The sequence below is a fragment of the Pteronotus mesoamericanus genome, unplaced genomic scaffold (assembly GCF_021234165.1).
Source record: "Pteronotus mesoamericanus isolate MK-2021 breed Mesoamerican mustached bat unplaced genomic scaffold, CSHL_Meso_final contig_68, whole genome shotgun sequence".
Classification (NCBI taxonomy): Eukaryota; Metazoa; Chordata; class Mammalia; order Chiroptera; family Mormoopidae; genus Pteronotus; species Pteronotus mesoamericanus.
Genome location: NW_026555234.1, coordinates 29,937,668 through 29,961,552, shown reverse-complemented (window position 1 = coordinate 29,961,552; position 23,885 = coordinate 29,937,668). Strand labels below are relative to the sequence as shown.

Below are 23,885 nucleotides of genomic sequence, written 5' to 3'. Positions count from 1 at the left end.
TTTCTCTCTAGAACCACTTAACTGTGAGTCTCCTGTATAGTAAGTGTATCTGTTGATTCTTGGAAGTGTTGCACATGGTTTCTTCCCCAAAACATTTCCCTCCATTTACTTCTCTTTTAAACTCTTATTTCTTCCTTTTTACAAATGGTGAGGTCCTCAACACAAATCGTAGCCAAAGACCACAGAGGGCACCTGTGGTGTGAGACCCAAACTTGTGGTAAAGAGTACCTGTTATATCTATGTGTATACCTGTGTTATATGGACAATGAGAAACGTCTCTTCTCAGTGCAGCGCCTGCTCAGGGTATTTCCAGGTTCACTCGCCCCGCTGGTCCATCATCCACCATATGGTAGCGAGCTGGGTCCAGGGATGATTACCAGGAGAGATAAGTCAGTTGGCCTCCGTAACTTTGGCTTTTTGTTCCAAGAAGTCTTATATTCTCTTTGGATATCATTGGTACTGAATGATAAGTGTTACTAGGTATCTTTTTTAAAATAATTTTTTTTATTTTTCAATTACCATTGACATACAATATTATATTAGTTTCAGGTGTACAACATGATTAAACATTTATGTAATTTACAAAGTGGTCATGCCAATAAATCTAGTACCCATCTGACACCATGCGTAGTTATTATAGTAATATTGACTATATTCTCTATGCTGTACTTTACATCTCATGACTTTTTATAACTGGCAATTTGCACATGTTAATTCCTTCCCCTTTTTTACCCATGCCCCCAACCGCCCTCCCATCTGGCAACCATCGGTATGTTCTATGAGTTTGTTTCTGTTTTGTCTATTTATTTTATTTTTTAGATTCTCTATATAAGTGAAATCATTTGTTTTTAACTCTCTGATTTATTTCACTTAACATAATTCCCTTTGGGTCCACCTTTGTTGTCTCAAATGCAATCATTTCATTTTTATGTAATATTCCCTTGTATATATGTATGACATCATTTTTTAAATCCATTTGTCTATTGATGGACACTGGGTATCTTGATTCTTGGATTCCTGACCAGTCCAGCTTCAATGGGTTAGCAGATGAGCACTCAAAACTTTGTAGCTACTGCAAAGTTAATTAACACTTTTAAGAACATTCAGATTATCACTGGGTGCCTTTGTTTAAAAGGTAAGAAAAGCTACCGTGTTACTTCCTTCTGAGTGCTAAAATGTTACTTGATTCTGGAATAGCTTCGCCTCATGATCTTAAATGGGCAGTCTAAATGTACCTTGTATTCTGATAGAAGTCAGCCTAGCATTTTTTTTCTTTTGCTTGTATTTCTGCTACTTAATTCTGTTTTTACAAAAGGAAATTGAACTTAAGCTGAGAATATACATTGCAGTAGAGAGCATGGCTAGCTTTGTTCTCATATAATCCATTTTAGGTACTTTTGAACCAAAATATCATCTACAGATATTGTTGGCAGGTGCACAGAATTTAATTTCTCACATAAATGTCAGCCTGATGTTTATTCATGCTAGATTTCTTAAAATTGCAAACACACTTTGTCATAAACCTATGATGAGATGTATAATAGGCAGTGCCTTTTGATGTATCAGTAGAAGTCCTGAAACCAAGGGCTTTCACTAAACTCTCTTAATCTGAGGGCATTACCAAGTGTTAGGTTGAATTATGTAATATTGCTGATTTTGGGTTTTGGCAATTTCATATGGCTGAACCTAATGCGATGAGAATTTCAACATTAAGTCGCTCTGCTCCTTCCTGTAAGGAGTTTATCTTTCCCCTACCCTGATAACCAGGCTGTTTGTTTTTTTATTCGCTGTACCCCTGACTGTACTACATTATTTGGTAACTCATAATCACTTCTGTTTTTAACCTCGGACTACCTTTCCTGGTTAGCACCTCTGTTCCCTTGATTAAAAATATTATGAAAGGTTGTAAAGACTAGAATGCACAGCCCTAGGAGCTGTCCTCTCATGATGAAGAAGGTACTAGGATCTTTCGGTTAAAATTGCCAGACTGTGAAACTGAGAACAATTAGTCTGGTACTCTGATTTGCAACACGGGACGGAGAATATGACTTCTTGGTGGTTTGGGTTTCTTACGGGTGGAAAATGTGACAGTTCCCATTATTAGTTCAAAGACTAATGTGTTACGTTTTCCAAATATTTAAAAAATTTTGGCCTACAGGACAATGCTCCAACCAACTGAACCTTACTGACCAGGGCCCCTCCCCTCCCCTCCCTTCCCTTCCCTTCCTTCCTCCCAGAACCCACATATAAAAGTTATATTATATGGTATTTGTTTTTCTCGTCTGACTTCTTTCATTTAGCATAAGGCCCTTGGGGTCTATCAGTAGTGTTGCAAATGGCAAGATTTTGCTCTCTTTTATGGCAGAAAAATACTCTATTTTGTGTGTATGCTACATTGTCTGTATCCATTCATTCATTGGCAGACACTTAAGTGTTTTTCATATCTTGGCTGTTATAAATAATGCTGCAATGAACATCAGGGTGCACATATCTTTTTGAGTTAGTGTTTTGTTTTCTTTGGATAGATAGATACCCAGGAGTGGAATTGCTGGATCATGCAGTAGTTCTATTTTTAACTTTTTTGAGGAACCTCTGTACTGTTTTCCACAGTGGCCGTACCAATTTACATTCCCACCAACAGTGCACAAGGGTTCCTTTTCTCCCTATCCTTCCTAGCACTTATTATTTCTTTTCTTTTTGATAACAGTCATTGTAACAGGTGTGAGGTGATAATGTCTCTTTGTGGCTTTGATTTGCATTTTCCTGATGATTAGTGATGTTGAGCACCTTTTCATGTGCCTATTGGCCATCTGTGTGTCTTCTTTGGAAAAATATGCAGGTCTTCTGTCCATTTTTAATTAGTTTATTTTGCTACTGAGCTGTGTGAGTTCTTTATATCTTTTTGAAATTAATCAAATTGCATATCACATATATGATTTACAAATATTTTCTTACATTTAGCAGGTTGCCTCATTTTGTTGCTGGTTTCCATCACTGTGCAGAAGCTTGTTAGTTTGACATACCCACACTTGTTTATTTTTGCTTATTGCGTTAGCTTTTGATGTCATATCTAAAAAATCATCACTAAAATTTCTGTCAAGGAGATTACCGCCAATGTTTTTTTTTTAGGAGTTTTATGATTTCAGGTTTGATATTCAAGACTTTAATCCTTTTTGAGTTAGTATTTATGAACGGTGTAAGATAGTGGTCCAATTGTATTTCTTTTGCATGTGGTTGTCCAGATTTCCCACCACCATTTATTGAAGAGACCATCCTTTCCCCACCATATATTCTTGGCTCACTTGTCATAAATTAATTGACCATATATCCATGAGTTTATTTGTTTTTATATTGTGTTCCATAATGCATCTGCTTTTTTCTGCCAATACTGTACTATTTTGGTTACTATTGCCTTGTAATATAGTTTGAAATTATGGAGCATGATGCCTCCAGTTTTGTTCTTTCTCAAGTTTCCTTTGACAATTCAGGAGTTTTGTGGCTTCATACAAAGTTTAGGATTGTTTGTTAAGGTTTCCCAACTTTTAACAATTAGCAGCTAAGGTAAAGAGAATAGTGTTCTTGTGTTTAACTCCAATGAGATACAGAGAAAGACACTTAAGTTGCAGTTTTGAATTTTATTTAAAGTAGATGTTTGTAACTGAGAGCTGGTTCCTTTGTGTTTTCTTATTTCTGGATGGCCCAGCTATTTGTGGAGTGGAGAATTGCTGGGGAGATTAAGCTGGAGTACTCTGAAGTTTTGTTTTCTAATTTAGAACATCAAATCTATTATTTCCTTCATTCAGAAAGAACCACCTCCCTTTAGTTTTTGGTACTGAGAGGTTTGCCTGCCTCTGAATGTTGCCGTGGAAGTCATTCATTCTGTTACAATCCAGAGATTGAATCCAATTGTTTTCTGAAAGTGAGCTGTCATGTTTTTTTCCTTCCATTCTCCCCTCTCTTTGTAGAGAGACCACAAAGTGTAGTGGTTAATAGTGCAGGCTCTTTGGTTAGTCTGCCTGTATTAAAACCTGGCTCCTATTCTTACTCTGTGGCTTGTAAATATGGATAGTAATAGGAGCAGTAGTAATAGTGAGAAGGTTTCTTGAGAGTTAAATGAATTGCTAAACCTAAAGTGCTTAGTGCTTATTAGCGCAGTGCCAACATTAAGCAAAATAGTGAAAGCTTAATAATGGTAATTATAGTTTTTATTATTTTTTTCTCTATAAGTAGTAATTCTATAGGGATACTCCCTGATTCTCCAGTGGTTGTTCCTCTGGCTTTCAGTGATCTTACCAAAAGGTCATTGAATTGACTTTTCAGGATAATGAGACTTAGTTACAGAGAAATCTGCTCTCAGCCCCTCTTCTACTTTGGTCCACTTTTTACAGTCTTTGGCAGGTATGTGTTTCATAGTTTGTAGTTTGGGATTGAAGGCCATCTTTTGTTCATTGGAAGATGCAATTATTTTCCTCTGGTTTTTATGTTTTATTGTTTTAATAGACTTTTAGGGGAGGAGAGTAAGGAACATATACCTTTTCACTGCCATCCTCCAATATTTTTTTGATTCTCAGAGGCATTTTTATTTTTTAAGAAACATTTAGTAATGTCTCTCTCTATGTAACTTACTTATGTTGCCACTTCTTGGTTTTTCAATTTTCAGTATGCTCTATTGACTTCCTACTGGTACCATGGAGGATACAGCTCTTTCACAATGTGCTCTTCCGCCCACGCATAAGCACATTTCCTGCACTCACCCCCAATATGTTTATATTAGCAGTAAATTATTTTTTGTTTACCTTATTATGATCTAAGTGTATGTAGTTGAACTCTGTAGAATACTGTGATTAGTTTTCCTTTTAGGCACAGTTTTTTGTTTTCCCTGGAATTAATTGAGTTATTTAAGTTTTTAAAGTTGGCAAAGTTTTATTAATTTATTGTAAATCTTCTCTCAGTACCTTCAGGTTCATCTCCTGAAAGAATTCTTTCCAAAAATCTTGGTTTCCTGGATTCGCTGTATTTTGTGACTTGCTTCTTTATTTTGGTAGAGTATATCCTCAAGTGGCTTTTTGAGAAGGGTGAATAGGAGATAAAAATTTTAAAGCCTGGCATATTTGGAAAAATGTCTTGATTCCCTTGTCACTGCATTGATATTTTGGCTTAGTAATAATGGGTTAGAAATCAGTTTCCTTTGGGATTTTTCTCCATTATTTCCTAGCTTCCAGTGTTATCTTTGATGATTGCTATTCTGAATTTCGATCCCTTCTATGAAATCTACTTTTAAGTTTGCCGAATCCCTGCCCCTGATACTGAGAGAGCCTTTTGCCTCTGAAACTGCAGATAAACTACGCCTCTCTTGTCTTCGTGGGTCTTCCAAAAGTCTGCCTCCCATTTGGTAATGATGGTATTAGTCATTTGTAAGTTATCATGTTCACTCTGCATTGAAGATATGTTGCAAAGATGAAACAGTAATTTTCAAAGAAGTGGTATGTACAGGTCAGCAGTTTCTCAGAAAAAAAAATGAGAAGACCAAAATTTTAATTTAGAGTAAGGAGAACCAACTCAGATGCAAAAGGAACAAGAGCATTTTTTCCGACTTATCTTAGGATCTTTAGTGGTTTAATTGGTCCATTATCCATGTGCTTACTGAGCAGCTGCTGTAAACACCATGAATGGTATAAAGAGTATAAGGGCCTGGTCTCTTTCTTTAAGACAGCGGCCCTCAAATCTACCTGCACATTAAATCATGATGCCCTCAGCCTCACCCCAGGCCAACTGACTAAAAATATGTGCGTGTGGATCCTGGACATCTGCATTAAAAAAAAAAAAACCCTTGCCCTGACCAGTGTGGCTCAGTTGGTTGAGTGCCGTCCAACAAAGCAGCATGTCGCTGGTTTGATTCTTGGTCAGGGCACATGCCTGGGTTGTATGTTTGGTCCCCAGGAAGGGTGCATATGAGAGGCAACTGATCCATATTTCTCTCTCACATCCATGTTTCTCTTCCTCTTTCTCCCTTCCTTTCCCTCTCTCTAAAATAAATGAATGAATGAGCAACTAAAATCTCCTTACGTGATTCTAATGTGTACTTAAGGTTGAGAACTATTTATTTAGGAGCTTAAAATCTAGGCAAAAGTTAAAATATGTACATTAATCGCTATAAAATTGGAAGATTATGGCAAGCTCTGTGATGAGTGATACAAAGATCATGGGTACATGAATTAGAAGGTTTTTAATGAGTTGGAGTCATCAGGAAAGACCTCGTCAAGGAGGTAAATTTTGAGCTAGTGGAGCTTTCATAGGAGCGAGGGGACTTTCTAGGCCAGGGATTGAATGCCAAGTATTTTGACTGGGTGTGGAATATTTGGGGAATAGTGGAAGTAAAGATTTGATATTAGGTTGCAGCCAGATTCGAGACAATCTCCAGTGTCAACCTAAGGAGTTTTGACTTTATCTTGCAGGAGGTAGGGAGTCTTTGAGGAGACACTGACTGAGGATTTCTGAGGAGTGAAATGACATGATGAAAGTGGCGATTTGAAGAGTGATACAGTGGGAAGTGAGGGTATGGAGTTCGAGTACATGGGCCTGGGGAAAGAAGACTAGTTGGAAGGTCCCTCTTATGGTCCAGATTGTAATGCTCTGAGCTAGGAAAAGAGCAGCGTTATTAAAAAAATAATGGTAAACCTTTGTGTAATGTTTTCAAAGTACGTTCTTTTCCACCTCTCATTAAACCTCACAGTAGCTTCGTGGTATTAACTTCCGTATTTATAAAGGAAGGAACTGGCATACAGAGGTTAAACTGCTATAAAGTAATCATGTGGAAAATGGAAGGGCCTGATTGGATGAAGCTCAGTACCAGGGAGCTGCAGGGGTGCTTCCGAGGCACTGCGTTGGGTGTGAGGGTGGTGGAATCCCTCAGTGGCTAAATCAGTGTCAAGTCTCGGGCTCCGGTTTCAGGTAACCCCGATGTTCTTCACATGATTTCCTTGCCTTTATGGTTTGTTATGCAATGACTTCTTATAAAGGTGTGGGGAAGGAAGGGAAGAAATAGCTGTCATTCATTCACCTTTTCTCAAATAAGAACCTTCAGCCCTTTTCTGAGTATCTTTGGGTGTTCCGATAGTTAAATTCTGTTGAATGTTAGAATGCTTACTCTAGGTGTGGATAGTCTGGATATGGAGCCTCAAATGTGGGCTGAATATATCAGCTATAACTGGGTTTCCTTTTCTCGTGGTTGAGAAGGGAACTTTGAATGTGGAGTGGACATCAGAGAACATGCTCGTGGCTCTCATGGTTAGCATGTTTGATCCAGATCGTATCCTTGTCAGAGCTGGAGATTGGATCACATCCAGCACTGTGTAACCTATTTTGTTCACACGTTCACCGTGTCTGTGCGCTTGTCCATTTTGTGTACTAAGATCCTGAGGCAATTAAATTGCCAGCTTCAACCAGCCATGCATGTGATGAAATGTACTTTTGCATCTGAGATATTTGCTTCCTTGCAATCAGACAGCAGAAGAGTGTGCCAGAGGCTAAGGGATGTTGGGGAGGTACAAAAGAGTGAATCATCATCATGGCAAACCTTCATTAGATTTTCCTGTAAAATGCTAAGGTATGGGTGAACAGAATGAGACTAGGGACGGAGAGGAGGTTAAGCTTTTGTGCCTTGGGCATTCTCAATCCAGATGCATGGAGTAACATTGATTGGCTCCAGCTGTGGTAAGGATAAAGTTGTAATTTGAAATGATGACATCTTTGGAAAATTAAAATGTCATATTTTATTCCAACTGTGTATTTTCTCACTTTAGAATCCTGGGACCTTCAATGGCCGGAGAAGGAGTGATCAGAAGACCGAGATGAATTTTAACACTATTCTAGAAGAGATTCTTATTAAAAGATCACAGCAGAAAAAGAAGACATCGCCCTTAAACTACAAAGAGAGACTTTTTGTGCTAACGAAGTCCATGTTAACCTATTATGAGGGTCGAGCAGAGGTAGGAGACAATCAATATTTACTTCGCTGCTTCCTGTGTTGATGCCACTTTTTAACACTGGTCCCTACCCCCAGTTTTATGGAATAAACTTTAGGTTGAGGAATTTAATAATGAAGTTAAGGTAATAATATGTTATCATTTGGATTTGAAAGATAAAGTTTAGGATATTGATTGAAATTATTCACAAGTCCATTAATTATGAGTTTAGTATGTATGGGTATACATTTTATATCAGCCTAATAAATTAATCTGTGAACACAAATTTGATCCTTATAGACTTTGTGTACATGGTTCTTTCCCATAAATTACTGTATTATACAGGGTCAGCCACAAATAACACCCCTTTTTTATTACAAAATCTTTTATTACAACATCATAAGCATGTAATTCTGTAACATAACAGTATCACATTGAAGCATACCATATGGCATTTTAGGTGAAATGTTCAAATTAAAACTATAAATTATTACACGCATATTATTACTCTACCAACCACACTCAAGAATGTGTTACTTCTGTCAGACCCTGTATGTTAAAGTCTTCCTTAAGACATAGAAACTGTGTCTATATCCATTAATCATAAAGTGAGACCGACATCTATGCTCTCCTGGTTCCCTGGACCCAGGCCCCTTCAATGTGATGGCAATAAACTTTTATTGAGGCTGTTCCTGTGAAGTACAGTTTATTGTGCTTTTGGAAGTATGCTGAGAAATTGTGTTCTGGATGATGAGAAATTCAATCAAGCCATATGTTCCAATTGGCTGATATTGGAAAACCTGTGTTTCAGTTTCTGCTCTGGGCCATTCTATGGTTTGGCCTCCTTGTTCTTATTATTCTCAATTAGCTCATGTTTCTGCACATTATAGGAAACTGGTAATTGATCTTCCCGGCAATTTATGTTGTTTGATCTTACTCATGATAACACCGACCAGAGGGTTTCACAAGTGACCTTGCCTTCTGGTCAGGAAACTCAATAGCGCGCAGGTCAGGTCATCTGACATTCCAGTGGAGGCTCTGTGTGGTGTTGAGGTGGAATCCAGGGAGGAGCAGGGCGGGGATTCATTGGGGAAAAGACCTATTCGTTAACGGTGAGAACACAAAGAGTAGAGCGATTTCTCTATGTTGAGGTGTTGGATAAAACATTTGCAAGTGGTAAGTAAATCTGCAAGTTGCGTTAGCTAAGAAATCAGGCCCTTTTTATAATTGGACTTCGGTGCTTCTAATTTGGTTGGCATGTTGTTTCTAATACTGCTCCAGTATGGAAACTGGCAAATACGGAGGTTGGCAGAAGTAACGCCTGCTTGAGTGTGGTTGGTAGGGTAATAATATGGTAGGGTAATAATAACTTACAGTTTTAATTTGAACATTTCACCTCAAATGTCATATAGTGTCCTTGAATGTGATATTGTTTTGTTACCGAATTACATGCTTATGACCCTGTAATAAAAGAGTTTGTAATAAAAAGGGGGCGTTATTTGTGCCAGACCCTGTATTTTCTAAGTCAAGGAGTAGGGAGACCAGATGTGTCAGGGAGCCCACAGAGCACCTCCAGGTTTGGTGATTTACTGGAACTCATGGGACTCAGCATATGGTTGTATTCACAGCTACAGTTTATTATGGTGAAAGGAGACAAAGGAAAACAGCAAAAGGAAAAAGGTGAACGGGCAAGTCTGGAGGAAACCAGGCACAGGCTTGCAAGAGTCCTTTCTCAGTGGGGTCACAAAGGGTCTGCATAATTCCTCTAACGTTGAATTGTGACAATGGTGAAGTGTTGTCTACCAGGAAAGCTCATTAGAGATTCAGTGCCCAGGGTTTTCACTGGAGGCTGATCAGATAGACACCCTCTGCCTAGAATGCACCAAAATCCAGGGTCAGAAGGCAAGCAAGTGTTCAGCTTAAACCATGTTGTTTGTACAGTTTAACCTCAGTGCATTCTTCTTATCGGTGCTAGGAACGGCAGGAATTTGCTAGGAATGGTATTAGCAAAGTCCACATTCAAGCCATGGGCCCACCTTGTAAGCATGTCTTTCCTAAGATAGTAGTCTCATAGACCTGCTATTTTAACACTTTTTTGCAAATCAGTAGTAATAATGATACAAATTTTTGACTACCAAATGTATGCCAGGCACTGTGCTAAGTACTTTACGTGCATTATTATTTCCCCTCAAAACAATACTAAATTGTCTTATTAGTAGCTCCATTTCAAAAATGGGTGAGACAGAAAGGTCAAAAACTTGCCCAAGGTCATACATCTAATTAATTACAAGGCTGGTTTCTTCAAAGCCTAGCTTTGAAACCACCTTGATTCTCTGGGGGACATTAGCGGGGAAAATCTATTAAATCTTTCGCAATACAGATGGAGTTTTATTTTAAAACAAGGATTTTTTAATTACTTTTAGTTATGAATTTTTTGAATTTTTTATATGGTAGAAGGAAATTAACACTAGACAGGATTGTTGTGGTGGCTCCTGCTACTATCTACTTGGACACTCTAGAACAGTGTTCTTCAATCTCTACATATATTTTCAGAATTACTTTTATATACATTTTCTATCTCTTTACACTCTTAACTCCTCCTTTGTCATCACTGTTTCAACCCCAGCACATACCTGATATACTACCAAGTTCCATGAATTCTCCTTCTCTTTGTTAAAACTTTATTGCTACTCCTAGCTGCATTCTTTTAGGTGGAGTACCGCTCTACCTGATTCTGCTCTTGAATCTTTATCTTTCATCTGCAGAGTCTTCAGAGAGATGTTGAAACCTGTAGCATTGTATCTTCCCTAGGATCAAGTTAAAACTCCTTAGCTTGGAATGCAAAATGCGTGATGCAATTTCCTTACCTCGTGTCTTTACTAATGTTGTTCAGTCTACTTGGAGTGATATCCTTCTCTGCCTTCCTGCCAGGATCGATCTCTCTATCCAGTGTCTCTTTCAACCGTCACAAATTTATTGAGTGCCTGGCAAACACTCATCTTTTCAGACTTAGCTCAGTCCCTACCTTCTCTGAAGCCTTTCCTGTATCTTCCCCACCAAAAGTAGAACCCCAGCCCGCTTCAGCATGTTGTGCCCAGTACATACTTTTATCGTGGCAGGTTGGTTATCTGACTTTATTTACATGCCTGTGTCCCCCATTGAACTTTCAGTTTTTTGAGGGCAGGGTTCATAGCTTATCCATCTTTTCACTTCTGAGGGCCCAGTGCCAAATGGGTACTCAGTTGGATGGCTGGCTGGCTGGCAGGAAGGGCAGATGGGGAGACCATGACCTTAGAAGCCAGCAGGGCAGGTTTATCCTAAACATACATCATGAACCATGACAACCGTGCCACACAGTGAATAAGTGTGAGTCAGAATTTAAACCTTGCTAGTCTTTCTTTAAGTTCAGTGTTTTTCCCATAATGCCGCAGGTGCCTACCTTACAATTTTATTCCAGTTGTACTGAAATAGAACATTCTTGATAATGAGATGCTCAAAATTTTAACCTTTTACCCCAGTTATATGGTTGGTTGGTTGGGTGATTGAGGCAGGATGGTTGAGGCACAGTTACAAGTGTGATGTGGTATTAGTCTCTTAAACATCCTGGGCAAACTCTCATGTTTCTGTGGAGTCTTCCAGGTCATAAAAGGTTGTTTTCTTGATCAGGCCTGGGAGCCTGGAGACTTTTCGTGTCAGGGATAAGAGCCTGACAAGGTTCTGAGACGATCTGATGTTTCTCTCTTAGTTGTATCCTTATACTAGGGGGACCTCCCAGTGAGAAGCAGAGGTTTACAGCTAATCCCTACCTGAAGATTGGTATCTTTCAGCACTTCCTATGGTTCTGGAGAGTGGGTGCGGGGTGGAAAAAATTTCTTTTATTTGCTCCAGGGCAGTTGGAAGCATTTGCATCGGACCTTATACATTACCAGATAGTTCACTGTCCTGTAAATAGTGAGACCATTCTAAATACTCAGTGGATACAGTACAGCTGTTATTGTACAAGGGAATTATGTTGGCTGTGAAAATTCTCAACTACATTATCCCATAGGCCGTTGAGTTTTCTGGTTTCTGAAATAAGGTAGTATTGAGTTCCTCTCTGGTGTCTCAATTTCCTTTCTTATGTCTCTTGTTCTGATTCATATCTGCCTTCTTAATATACTGTCCTGGATATGAACTTCCTCATTATTAATCATTTAAAAGGGCTAAGATGCAGTTCTGAAGTCCTAGGGTCTGATTTATTCTCTTAATTTGCCAAATTATCCATTTTCATTTAATAGCATTTTCTGTTTCCACCACCTCCTCACCCTGGGGAAGCAGAAATACCATTCATTCTATCCACACCCCTAAAAAAATGTTTTTATAACTTTGTATTTTGCTGTAGTTTCGAACTTCAAAAAGTTGTAAGAATAGTACAAGGAACTTTCAAATAACCTTGACTTGGATTTAGGCAATAATTGAGGCAATTTGCCTATGGTATTGTCCCATTTGCTCTATCATTCTCTTTGTATCTGTCTTTCCCTTTATATGCATGTCATTTTCTGAACAATTTGAGGGTAAGTTGTAGACATTGCCCCTTTTATCACTAAATACATCATTTTGTATTGTCTAAGACCAAGATCATTCTCTTTTATAACCACAGGACAATGATCAGAATCAAGACTTGTAACGCTGATCATTATTATTGAATCTATAGTCTTCAAATTCCATTCATCTTTCTGCTGGCATCTTCATAGCTACTTCTCAGCCTCCTCCTCTTGCCAAATTCAGAATCTCATCCCTGATCATGCATTGCATTTAGTTGGTCAAGTCATAAAGATGTTACTAATCAATGATGAGAGAAAGAGAAATATAAGGAAGAAATGCTGTCTTTTGTTACATACTATAAAATGCCAACTATGTCAGGAATACTGAGTGATTGTCTGTGAGAGTCCACAAACATGAAATCAGGTTTAAAAATTATTATTGTGTGTTCTCCTCCTCTCGTTCTCATGGCCATCATTCGGATGGCCGTGATTCCCCACCAAAGACAGTATTTTGGCCTGGTCTAGCGCAATGAGTAAAAATCAGTTATTCCTCTTGCCTGATCTCTAGTCTTGCCTCAGTCTTAACTTTTTATTTTTCTGTGTAAAGCAGTTGTTGGGCACATGAAATACTTTAAGAACAGTATAGTATCAGTAATTACTAGTAAATGAAGAAGGAGCTTAATCAAAGGCTTGGTCCTCATGCTCTACTTAAAAGTAGAAATCATAAAAAGAGTCTATAGTTTGAAAAATGATCTGGAATCTGGCCAAGATAGTTGTGGTTTATTCACTGATTATTTGTATTTTGATGAGAGAAAGACTGTAAGAAAAACAGTGTTTTTGTTCAGAAATGCTATTACCTTCTTTATTTTATTCATAAGATTTAGCTCTTAGCAATTTTTAGTGTATCAAAAAGTCAAATTTCCATCACGGTTTTATTTAGCAGTTTTTCCACTGAATATATTCAAAAGACACTGCTGTAGGCACTCAAGGCAATTATGAAAAGAACGTTTCCAGAATGTTTGGGAAATGGCATTATAATTGAAATAAAAATAGTGTTTCACCCTACTTCTCTTTTCCCACCTGCCTATCTGGAAACAAACTTGTCTTAATTAGAAGTGTTTATAACTTGTTGCAAGTCTTTTAAATAGAACTATATTTGACGTAATGATTTTTGTAACCTGTGTTTTATTTCTCTCTATTGCATCATGAGCTACTAGCCTGGGGATTCTTAGAAATCTTTGACGCTACTTCTGTAATTATTTTCTGCTCAGTGTTTGTTGATGAAGATAGGTAGGATAGTTTTTTCTTGAGGGACAGTTAAAAAAGAGACCAAATTATATGAGTGGAGGAAGCTTTGGTAGTAAAAATATAGACTATAGATTTGGGGGGGGGGTGGAGGTTGGGAAAGGGTTGGGGAAGACCTCCACTTAGCGAAGGGTTGGCGTATGAGCAACGTTGGGCAGAAAAAGCCCTTTCCATACAGAGGGCCTGGGGTGAAAGGGAGCTTGGCGTGTTTGTGGAACTGTTCGTGTTCTGGACCTACATAGATTTGTGTAACTGATAATTACCTATACGAGGGATAATTGATTTTGTTAATAATAAAAAAAGAATCATAATTATAAAGCTTGAAGGAACTTTAAACAGTGTTCCCCTCCTGGAAAATGAGCATAAGGAGATTAGTTGCTCCAGGGCACCCAGTGAGCTGGTTGGTTGCTAAGCATGGACCAAAACTCAGGTCCGAATGTTTCTGTGTCCACCTCTGATCGCACTGCCTTCATCCTGGAAAGGATGTGTTTGGGTTGCCCAAGAAGGTGCCGGCACTTAGCCACCTTACGTAATATGGTTGTTCACAGAATGGACACCATCTAGTGACTGTTCAGATCCCTTTGCTTAAAAGTACTTGTCACTTTCCTGCCTTTGAAAACTTGCTGTTGCTGTGACTAACAGTTCTTCTCTATTTACCCATGTCCCATCTCAAGTCTTCTTAAGTGGGAGACCTTTTCTATCTCTCTGGCTGTAAATGCCTTGGCCTTTGTGAATTACTATTAAATTTATATGTGCTGTTATTACTGCCTTTTTGTTTTTTAACCTCACAGACTACATAATGATTGCAAGGGCCGAGGTTGCTGCCTCATAATTTAAACATATCATATTAGACCTTGCACTTATTAAACTCTCTAAAAGTTTTAATTGGTGATGATCAGTTAGTATTTGAGGAAGCAAAAAGAGACCTTGTGATAGTTAGTGATATTCCATGCAATTTCGTTCCATTTTATTTTATTTTTTGAGGAGATGCATTACTTAAGCTTAGAAATACAACTATGTTTTTATTTGGTATTTATTGTATTAATCTCTCTTCCAAACTAAAATGTGGATATTATTATAAACAATTCAAGGTATGAACTGTCAGAAGAAATTACATTGCAATTTGAGAAAGTGAAACTCCCTTTTGAGTTGTTTCTAAAACTGTGTAAGACACTCTCTTAGCCACTGGTTGAGGCTGGTGAGGTACATATGGAGAAGTATCCGCAGAAGGGAGCTCAGAAGCACCGGCGTTATTCAGCAACCTATTCTGTGACTTTTAGGAGAACGCCTGTTGTTATTAGCCTTTGTGAATATACTGTGCCTCTGAGGTAAATATTTAAGTTTGATGGTAACTATTGCAGAGAATTAAAAACATGGTTGTTGTCTTTCTTTTTTCTCTTTTTTTTAGGAAGGCTCTTCATTTACCTTCTTTTATTTTTAATCTTTGAGAACCGTCTGTAATATTTACATGATTCCATATTGGTTAACCCCTGAAATGAGAAATTGCACAAAATATATGCAATATAAGTTATTTGTTAAATAAAATTATGTAAGAGACTTAATCAAAATCTCTAGTGATTTTTTAGTGGATTGTGAGAAAGGAATTTCTCTCCCCATCATCCTGGTTGTATAAGAAAACTTTTTTCCATTCTATCTTTATTCTAAGTTATCACATAGGGAGAGCTCTTCTTTAAATTTTTTTTTGCCACTGAAAAAGTAACATGGATAGGTGTTAAGTCCTTGCTAGTGAGATTATATATGTATGTATCTGTATCTATATGTATATCTGTATCCTTATCTCTATTTATATTTCCTGATGGAAGAGAGTCTAAACACTTTTATTTGTAATGTAGGATTCGGCTCATATGTTTTAGCTTATTCGTCATTTGTACCACAGAGATTTAGTGAGTACGTACAATATGGCAGGATGGAACAATTGAAAGATGGGTGATTCTGGCTTTGTTAAGTGTACAGTCTGACTGAGCAATATTTTATGAGTTCATAATTGCAGACTCTCTTATGCTGCATCTTCTCTATTGTGAGGGGTCCTCCTGAGGCCTCGAGTTCCTGTCCTTACATGCCACTGCTGTGTGCACTCACATGTGCACTTCTGGGTCACTTTGGACCAGCCCTTTGGTTTCTAGGTGTAACAGGGCGGTTACACCTACAGGATTTCAAGGTTTCTTTTTGTTTCTTGAGTTTTCCGTAGCATACATTTCACAAAAAGTATTGCGTACAGGGGTTTTGCGTACATACTTGCCATGCTCTGTTCTCAGCATCTCTATAAAGTAGGCAACCAACAAGTTTGTCCACCATGTATTTTACAAGCGAAGAAACTGAGGGACAACCGAGGCTTCTTCTCTGAAGTGACATACATGCCATTTGAGTAGGTGAAACTAAACCTCTTATCTTTCTGGCTAGTGTGCTGTTAAACCACACTGTGCTACTTCCCACAAAGGGGACTTCCTTAAACAGTAACCTTCACTGACCACCTTGATACACATTTCCTTCCTCCTCCCCCTCTCTGGCTTTAAAAGAGTATCCCTTTACAGTTTTTGACTTGCGCTTGTTTTCTTCTCGCTGGACCCTCATGAGGGGGTGGGAGCCCTGTGCATTTCAGTAAATGAGAGTTGTGCAGAAAATAGACCCACAGAAGGCAATTTTTTCTCTGAACGCTTATCTGAAAGAAATTGCAATGGGTTATAATTAAGTTTGAAATTCTTAAGAACTTCAAAGTGGATTTGGTTAAGTAATATGAACAAAAATTCATTTCATAAATACTTTAAATGACTTGTTACGGAGAAAACTCACAAGTAACTCAAAGAAGACTTTATTACATTCATAGTCTATCCGAGCAGTAGAGAACAAGGTCACAGTTGAAAAAGACCCCTGTAAATCTACCTCAGTATATTAGCAAGTTAGTTGAACACTTTTTAAAATAGTAACTAAGCTGATTTTGGATTACCTCAGCCCTGGCTAGGATTGATATAGTACAATATCAAAATAAAAGGTAGAGATTTGAATTTTCTTGGAGAAAGACAAGTTTGATACTAAAGATCAAATATGTAATTTGGAATTTTTTTAAAAAACCAGGTCATTTCTTTATTTTTCAGAGATCATACTCCATCACTTTCTAATGGTAGGTGTTATAACTAAAAGACCTGTGGGAAACACCACCAACATCCACTGTCCGAGATAATGTCTATCCTGAGGTCCTAGAAGTAGCTTATCAGCTTTCTGTTCCTTCTTCCTCATAGGGAACTTCAGTTGTGGTCTCAAATCTGCCTCTGAGTTAATAGAATTTCTGTGAGTTAGAGAGTAGACTCTGTATTCTGGATTAAACCCTAAATTTGTTCATGACTAGCTGTGACCTGGGACAAGTTACTTAATCTCTCTGTGCCTCATTTTCCTCATCTTTAAACTGGGACAAATAATATTACTTTCCTCATAGGTTTTTGTGAGATGTAAATGGACCTGAGGTGGTCAGGACAGTTGCTGGCATATAGTAAGTGCCCTTGTAAGGATCAGCGGCTGTTATTCTAGGTAGGTTGCACTGTTGCCCACTTTTACCTTTTCTGTATAAGGCATTTCAGAGTTTCTGCTCTCGTGGCTGGCTTTTCTCAGATTTAGAAGTGATCGCAATAAGCATAACTGTTTCATTCGCCTAGGAAGTCACTAATCCCAAGGTGGCTCACCCTTGAAAGTGGTCTCTGTTGCTTGTTATGTTGTATTTTGTACCTGGCAGAAATGCATATCTTGGGGTAGGGCAATTGAGCGTTCTTAGCATCACCGAGCCTGTCTCGGTGGAAGTCTTGTTGGGGGCCATCTGATATGGATGTTTTCCTCTAGGTGTGGATCCGTGGGGTACACGAGAGGGTGGCGATTTAATAAATGTGGTGTTACTCCAGTTGTACATGTTTATAACATCGAAGGTGGATCTCCTTGAATCACATTAGGGAAACATTAAGGATGAGAGCTTTTCAATTTCACAGCCCTTTCTAAGGCCTCTGAAAGGGCCCTAGCAATTTTGTTTCATAATTTTGCACTTAAAAAAAGAGAGCCTTCTTCCCAAAGTACATAAGCTTCAGATCATTCAAACCCTGGATCTACCTCTACAGAGCACATATAAGACTTAATTTATTCTAATTGTAACAATATCTACAGATTTTGCCAGTGAAATATCCCCAGGTATCTCCACTGTAAAATAGTTTAAAAAAAAAAAGCACATTTATAATTGGCTTATGTTCTTAAAAATCTTCCTTCTAAGAGCTCAGTGGTAATTTCTGGTCAAGATGATGGCAGGTAAACATGGCGATTGCCTCCTCCCACAACCACATCAAAATTACAACTAAACTACAGAACTACTGTCATTCAGAACCACCCAAAATCTAGCTGAATGGAAGTCCTGCAATTGGGAAATTAAAGAAGTCACACTGAAACTGGTAGAGGGGCGGAGCTGAGGAATGGGCTGGTCCCACACCCATGTGTGGTAGGTAAAAATTGGGAGCCATATCTCAGCAGCAGAGGTCACTCCTAAGGAGTGAGGGGTCCCATCCCCACACCAGGCCCCTTGGGACTCCACACTAGGCCCTCCCTCAGCTGAGGGTTCCAGTGCCAGGAATAGAAGTCCCCATAACTTCTGGACAGCTTCAGACCACATGGAAGCACCACCAGCCTACCACCTCCACAAGCAAAACACTCAAACAGCAGACTCCGTGGGCGCCAGAGTCCCACAGAGCAAGTCCTGCTCTGTGGGTGGGCCCTTACACAGCTGATTCTCCACAGTGGTCGGAGGTCGATGTTTGGTGGTTGCAGCCAGTCCTTGCAACTTATTGGCCTGGGGGTAAATCCCTCCCGTTGATGTGCCAACAGCAATCGAGGCTTAACTACAAGAGGAGAGTGTATACAGCCTGCACAGTGGTTTCACACCCTGAGTGCCCAGCTTGGGTGATCAGGGAGGCTGTGCCACTGGACCCTATAAAACACCTGCTACATTAGGCCACTCTACCAAGCCTGGGAGAGATAGCAGCTCTACCTAATACAGAGAAACACACACAGGGAGGCTGACAAAACGAGGAGACAAAGGAATATGACCCAAATGAAGGAATAGAACAAAACTCCAGAAAAATAAACAAAATGGAGACAAGTAATCTGTTAGATGCAGAGTTCAAAACACTGGTTATAAGGATGCTCAATGAACTCAGTGAGAACCTCAACAGCATGACAAAGGACCAGTCAGAAATGAAGGCAACACTAACTGAAATGAATAATTTATAGGCAATCAGTAGAGTAGATGAAGCTGAGAATCAAATCAGCGATTTGGAATTAAGAAAGACTGCTTAGAAAATACTCAATCAGAACAGCAAAAGGAAAGAGAATTAAAAAAATTAGGATAGTGTAAGGAGCTTCTGGGACAATTTCAGACGTATGAACATTTGCATCACCTCACACCTGCCAGAATGGCTCTCATGAATAAGTCAACAAACAACAAGTGCTGCGGTGAGGATGTGGAGGAAGGGGAACCCTCCTGGATGGTTGGTGGGAAAGCAGGCTGGTGCAGCCACTGTGAAGCACCTCATGGAGTTTCCTCAAAAAATTAAAAAATGGCACTACCTTTTGACCGAGTGATCCCACTCCTGGGAATATTTCTGAAAACACCCGAAACACTAATTTGAAAGAATATAGGCACCCCTATGTTCATTGCAGCATTATTTACAATAGCCAAGATCTGGAAACAGCCCAAGCACCCATAAGCAGATGAGTGGGTAAAACACGCTGTGGGGGCTGTCTCGTGGGTGGAAGCGCACTGACTGGGTGTTGGTGTTTCGCACGGTGCTGTGGTGGGGAGACCTGGACCTGACACCCAGACACTTGAATTAGCTTTAGCAGAAGAGATATGGAGGAGCCATAGAACATTAAGGATGAATTCAGGAAGACCTGGGACCGTGGAGAACTTGCCTGCTCTCTACACTCTTTTCCAAGGAGAGGTTGCTGTGGTGCCAGACTGTGGAACCTTTATCAAAATCCCAGACTCTTGGGAGCAAGGTCTGGTCCCTGGAACTCACCTGTCATCCTGTTGTGTGGATAAGCCCCCTGAGATAGTAGATGTTGGAGAAAAGTGTGGGTGAAGCTTGTTGGCCGAGAGATGAAAAATGATAGGACAAAAGTATCCCTTTCCATGAAAGCTGTCAACCAAAGGATTGGGAAAGACCTTGACCCCAGCAACATTATCATTGAGCAAGAAGAGAGACGGAGGCAGTCCTTCCAGTATGACACTGGGCAGAATCGCCCTCGAGGCTGTCCCGAAAGCTGCCTGCAGGAAGTGTGGCTGGAAAGGCCATTTTGCAAGGGATTGTTTCATGCAGCTGGTGGGACCAAATGCTCTCTGATACCTGATGAAGCTGAGGAGAAGGAAGAGGCAAAGTCAGCAGAGTTTGAGAAGCCTGACCCCATGAAGGATTCTAGAAAAAGAAAGAAAGAAAAGAAGAAAAAGAAACGTAGAGACAGGAAGTCATCTGAGTCTGACAGCTCTGACTCTGAGAGAGATACAGGCGAGAGGACAAGGCACACATCAACAGACAGCATGGCAGCAACGAAGAAGAAAAAGAAGAAACACAAGAAGCAGCACAGGGAGTGAGAGTGCAAAGAGGAGAGGGGGTGGTTGAGAGAAGAAGGAACCAGGAGCCTTGTGCCTTGCAGCCCTGGCTCCTAAAAGACCCAATTGTGAGAATGGGACCTCCTGCCCAATGACTTCGCTCCCATGGGAGATGGCTTCCCCTCAAGCAGCAGGCAGGTTTGGGAGTTATATGCCAGAAGCATCTGCCTGAATGAGTTGTTGGTTCCTTGTCACTCCTGGTCCATTGCAAGTGACCCCTGCAGCTCACCCGCCCCCCCCCCCCCCATTCACTCAACTTCTTTTATTCAGCAGGAGGTCCTATTACCCTCTCCAGCTGCCACTGCTAGAGCTCGATTCCTGAGCAGGAGTCCAGGCTAGAGCCTCAGTTACTGCTGTGCAGGGGAGTCTGGCTGTAGCTGGAGAACAGAGTGAACGGCCCCTCCTTGCTGGTTTGCCCTGGGCTGATTGGTGGGTGAACTCTGCCGCACCCAGCACGGGGCCGGTGCAAGGAGACCGGCAGTCTGAGAGGGAACATGGTGAGAAATGGTGCTCACTTTTTCCATTTCTCCTAACATGATTTTACTGTGCTAGAAGTGACAACCAGTGGCCGCAGCCAGAAAACCATTCTTCACAGTGACCGAGCTTGTGCGTGACTTTCTGCCAGACCACCAAACCAGACGGCTCAAGCCAACCAAGACCATTGCTTTACTATGTGTTTAGTGTATGAGTCAATTGGTTCCACTTCAGGTTTCTGCTTAAATTCCTGGCACTAAATGGAAGTGTGTTTGGTTTTGAGCTTAAACAAACAAACAAAGAAGAGCTGTGATACATTTACTCAGTGAAATACTATGCAGCCATCAAAAAGAAGGAAAATTTACCTTTTGCGACAGCATGGGTGGACCTGAAGATTATTATGCTATGTGAAATAAGCCAGTCAGAGAAAGACAAATACTGTAGGATCTCACTTATTGTGGAATCTAATGAACAAAATAAACTGACAAACAAAATAGAAACAGAAGCATGGAACAGACTGTCAGCTGTCAGAGTGGAGGAGGGTTGGGGGACTGGATGAAAAAACAGATGAAGGGATTAGCCGGAAGCTCTATGTATATGGCATAGACACAGACAGTGGTGTGGTGATAGCCAGCGGCAAGGGGGCTGGGGGTAGGTCGAGGTGGGCAAAGGGAGGAAACGAAGATGAAAAGAGACTTTGCTAGGGGTGGTGGGTGCACGGTGCAGGGTGCACGTGGTATTTTATTGAGTTGTCCGCTCGAAACCTGTATGGTTTTGTGAACCAGTGTCGCCCCAATAAATTCAATTAAAAACATTAAAAATATAGAACCACCATATGATCCAGGAATTCCATTTCTGGTATCTATTCAAAGAAAATGCTATTGCTACCTTGAAAAGATGTATGCAACCCCATTGCATATATAAGAGGCAACCCCAAAAAACCTGGAATTGTGTTTTGGAGGGTGGGCTCCTTGTTCAGTACAGGCAGGCTTCCCCTGCTAGGTGAGTGTTTTAGGAACCCATCTGTGTTGGTGTATCACCTGGCATTGTATTGAGAGGCTGCATTCAGCTTCAGTGAAATTTTTTTGCAGATTGTTTCAACACATTTGCCCATTTCATGATGGGTGATGGATGAGCACGCCTCCTCACACTGCGCTGAGTGTTCAGCAGGTTTTGACCAAAAAACGGCACGGCCCCTGTGTCCCACCCTCCCTCCTCACCTGATCTCACCCTGAGCGACTTTTTTTTGCTTTGTCTTCTGGGATGAAAAAAGTCCTCAAAGGGAAACATTTTGCTGTTGTGGAAGAGGTGAAACAAAAAAAAAAAAACGGCAGAAGCACTAAAAGGCATCAAAATCAACCAGTTCAAAAACTGTTTTGAGCAGTGGAGAAAACATCGTGATAAGTGTAGTGCATCACATGGAGAGTACTTTCAAGGTGATTGAAGTTTAAACATGCAAAAAGAAATACACAGTTTTTTAATAAATAAATTCTGGTCTTTTGGGTCCCCCCTTGTGCTGCTATTCATTGCAGTATTGTTTATAATAACTAAGATATGGAAACAACCTAAGTATCCACTAATGGATGAATGGATAATGAAGATGTGATATATATAATGGATATTATTCAGCCATAACAATTAATGAAATCTTGCTATTTGTGACAACATAGGTAGACCTTGAAGGCATTATGCTAAGTGAAATAAATCAGTCAGAGAAAGACAAATATTGTATGATCTCTCTTATATGTGTAATTTTTAAAACGAAAACAAGCTTACAGATAGAGAAAACAGATTGGTTGCCAGAGGTGGGGCTTAGGGGTAGAAGAAATGGGTGAACAGAAATGAAATAACTTTAAAAAATTAAAAATAAAGTAATGGAGGCAAAAAGAAATCACTAACTTAGACTTCATTGTTTCCAAAATTTTACAATAAATTTATTAAAACATCTTTTGAAAGTAAAAGTAAGTTATTTTCCATATATTCTGAGATAATCCATTGGTTCCTAAATTGCAATAAAATTTTCTCAGTACTAAGACTCAGAAAGATTATACACAAAAACCTTAAATGACGCTTCCTTAGCATGTTAGCTTGTAGCTTTCATTTCCTCAGTAGGGACACTGGCACATGACTAGAAATATTTTGTTTCATTTTCATTTAGAAAGAGGTTTAATTAGGTTTATTTTTGCTAATAGTTTCTATTCCATGATTTGAAATTACTAAACTCTACACAAAACATCCTGCACTTCTACTTCTAGCATATGCCTTATCTATTTCACACAGTTGTAAAAATCTAATTAGAAAATAGTGGTAAAGACATTTTGCATCTTTAGAATAAGTAGTCATCACTAATGCTGATTTGATTGCCATTATCTATAAATCATCTGAAAAGTCAGAATATACTCGCTCAAATAAATCCAGGTGGTATCAAATTATGTAATTAACACCTGAAAAACTACATAAAGCTTTGGTCATTCCTCAAGTCAAACAAAAAGCAGCAGGAAATTGAGCTGCCAGTGTTAAGGAATAGACATAGAGTCCTAAAGACTGGTGCAAGGAAGGCCAAGAAAGAAAAGCAATGGGTACTTTAAAAAAATCAAACATGGGGGGAAGGCAGAGACAAATGTATTTAAAAAGTAAATAAATTAATTAAAAAAAAAATCAAACAAAAGAAACCTCACGCTCATTAAGCAGTCAATTCTCATTCCCCGTCCTCTCAGGCCCTGGCAACACTCATCGGTTCCTGTCTGTATGGATTTGCCTATTACGGATATTTCACATAGACGGAAGCTACAATATGTCACCTTTTGTGTCAGGCTTCTTTCACTTAGCATATTTTCAAGGTTCATTCATGTTATAACATTTATCAGTACTCATTCCTTTTTATAACTAAACAGTATTCCAGAATGTGTATGTACCACATTTTGTTTCTTAATTCATCTGTTGATGGATAGTTGGGTTGTTTCC

General features: G+C 39.5%; 1 protein-coding gene and 1 pseudogene across 1 annotated transcript in view; both read left to right on the top strand.

Moving 5' to 3' along the window:
* Positions 1-23,885, top strand: part of TEC (tec protein tyrosine kinase) — a 108,657-nt gene that overhangs the window by 25,907 nt on the left and 58,865 nt on the right. Inside the window, exon 2 of the mRNA XM_054582145.1 lies at positions 7,803-7,988. Within this exon, the coding sequence (XP_054438120.1) occupies positions 7,851-7,988 (138 nt within the window). The 5' untranslated portion in view covers positions 7,803-7,850. The remainder of the gene's footprint in view (positions 1-7,802; positions 7,989-23,885) is intronic.
* On the top strand, positions 19,651-20,429 carry LOC129077621 (zinc finger CCHC domain-containing protein 17-like; annotated as a pseudogene).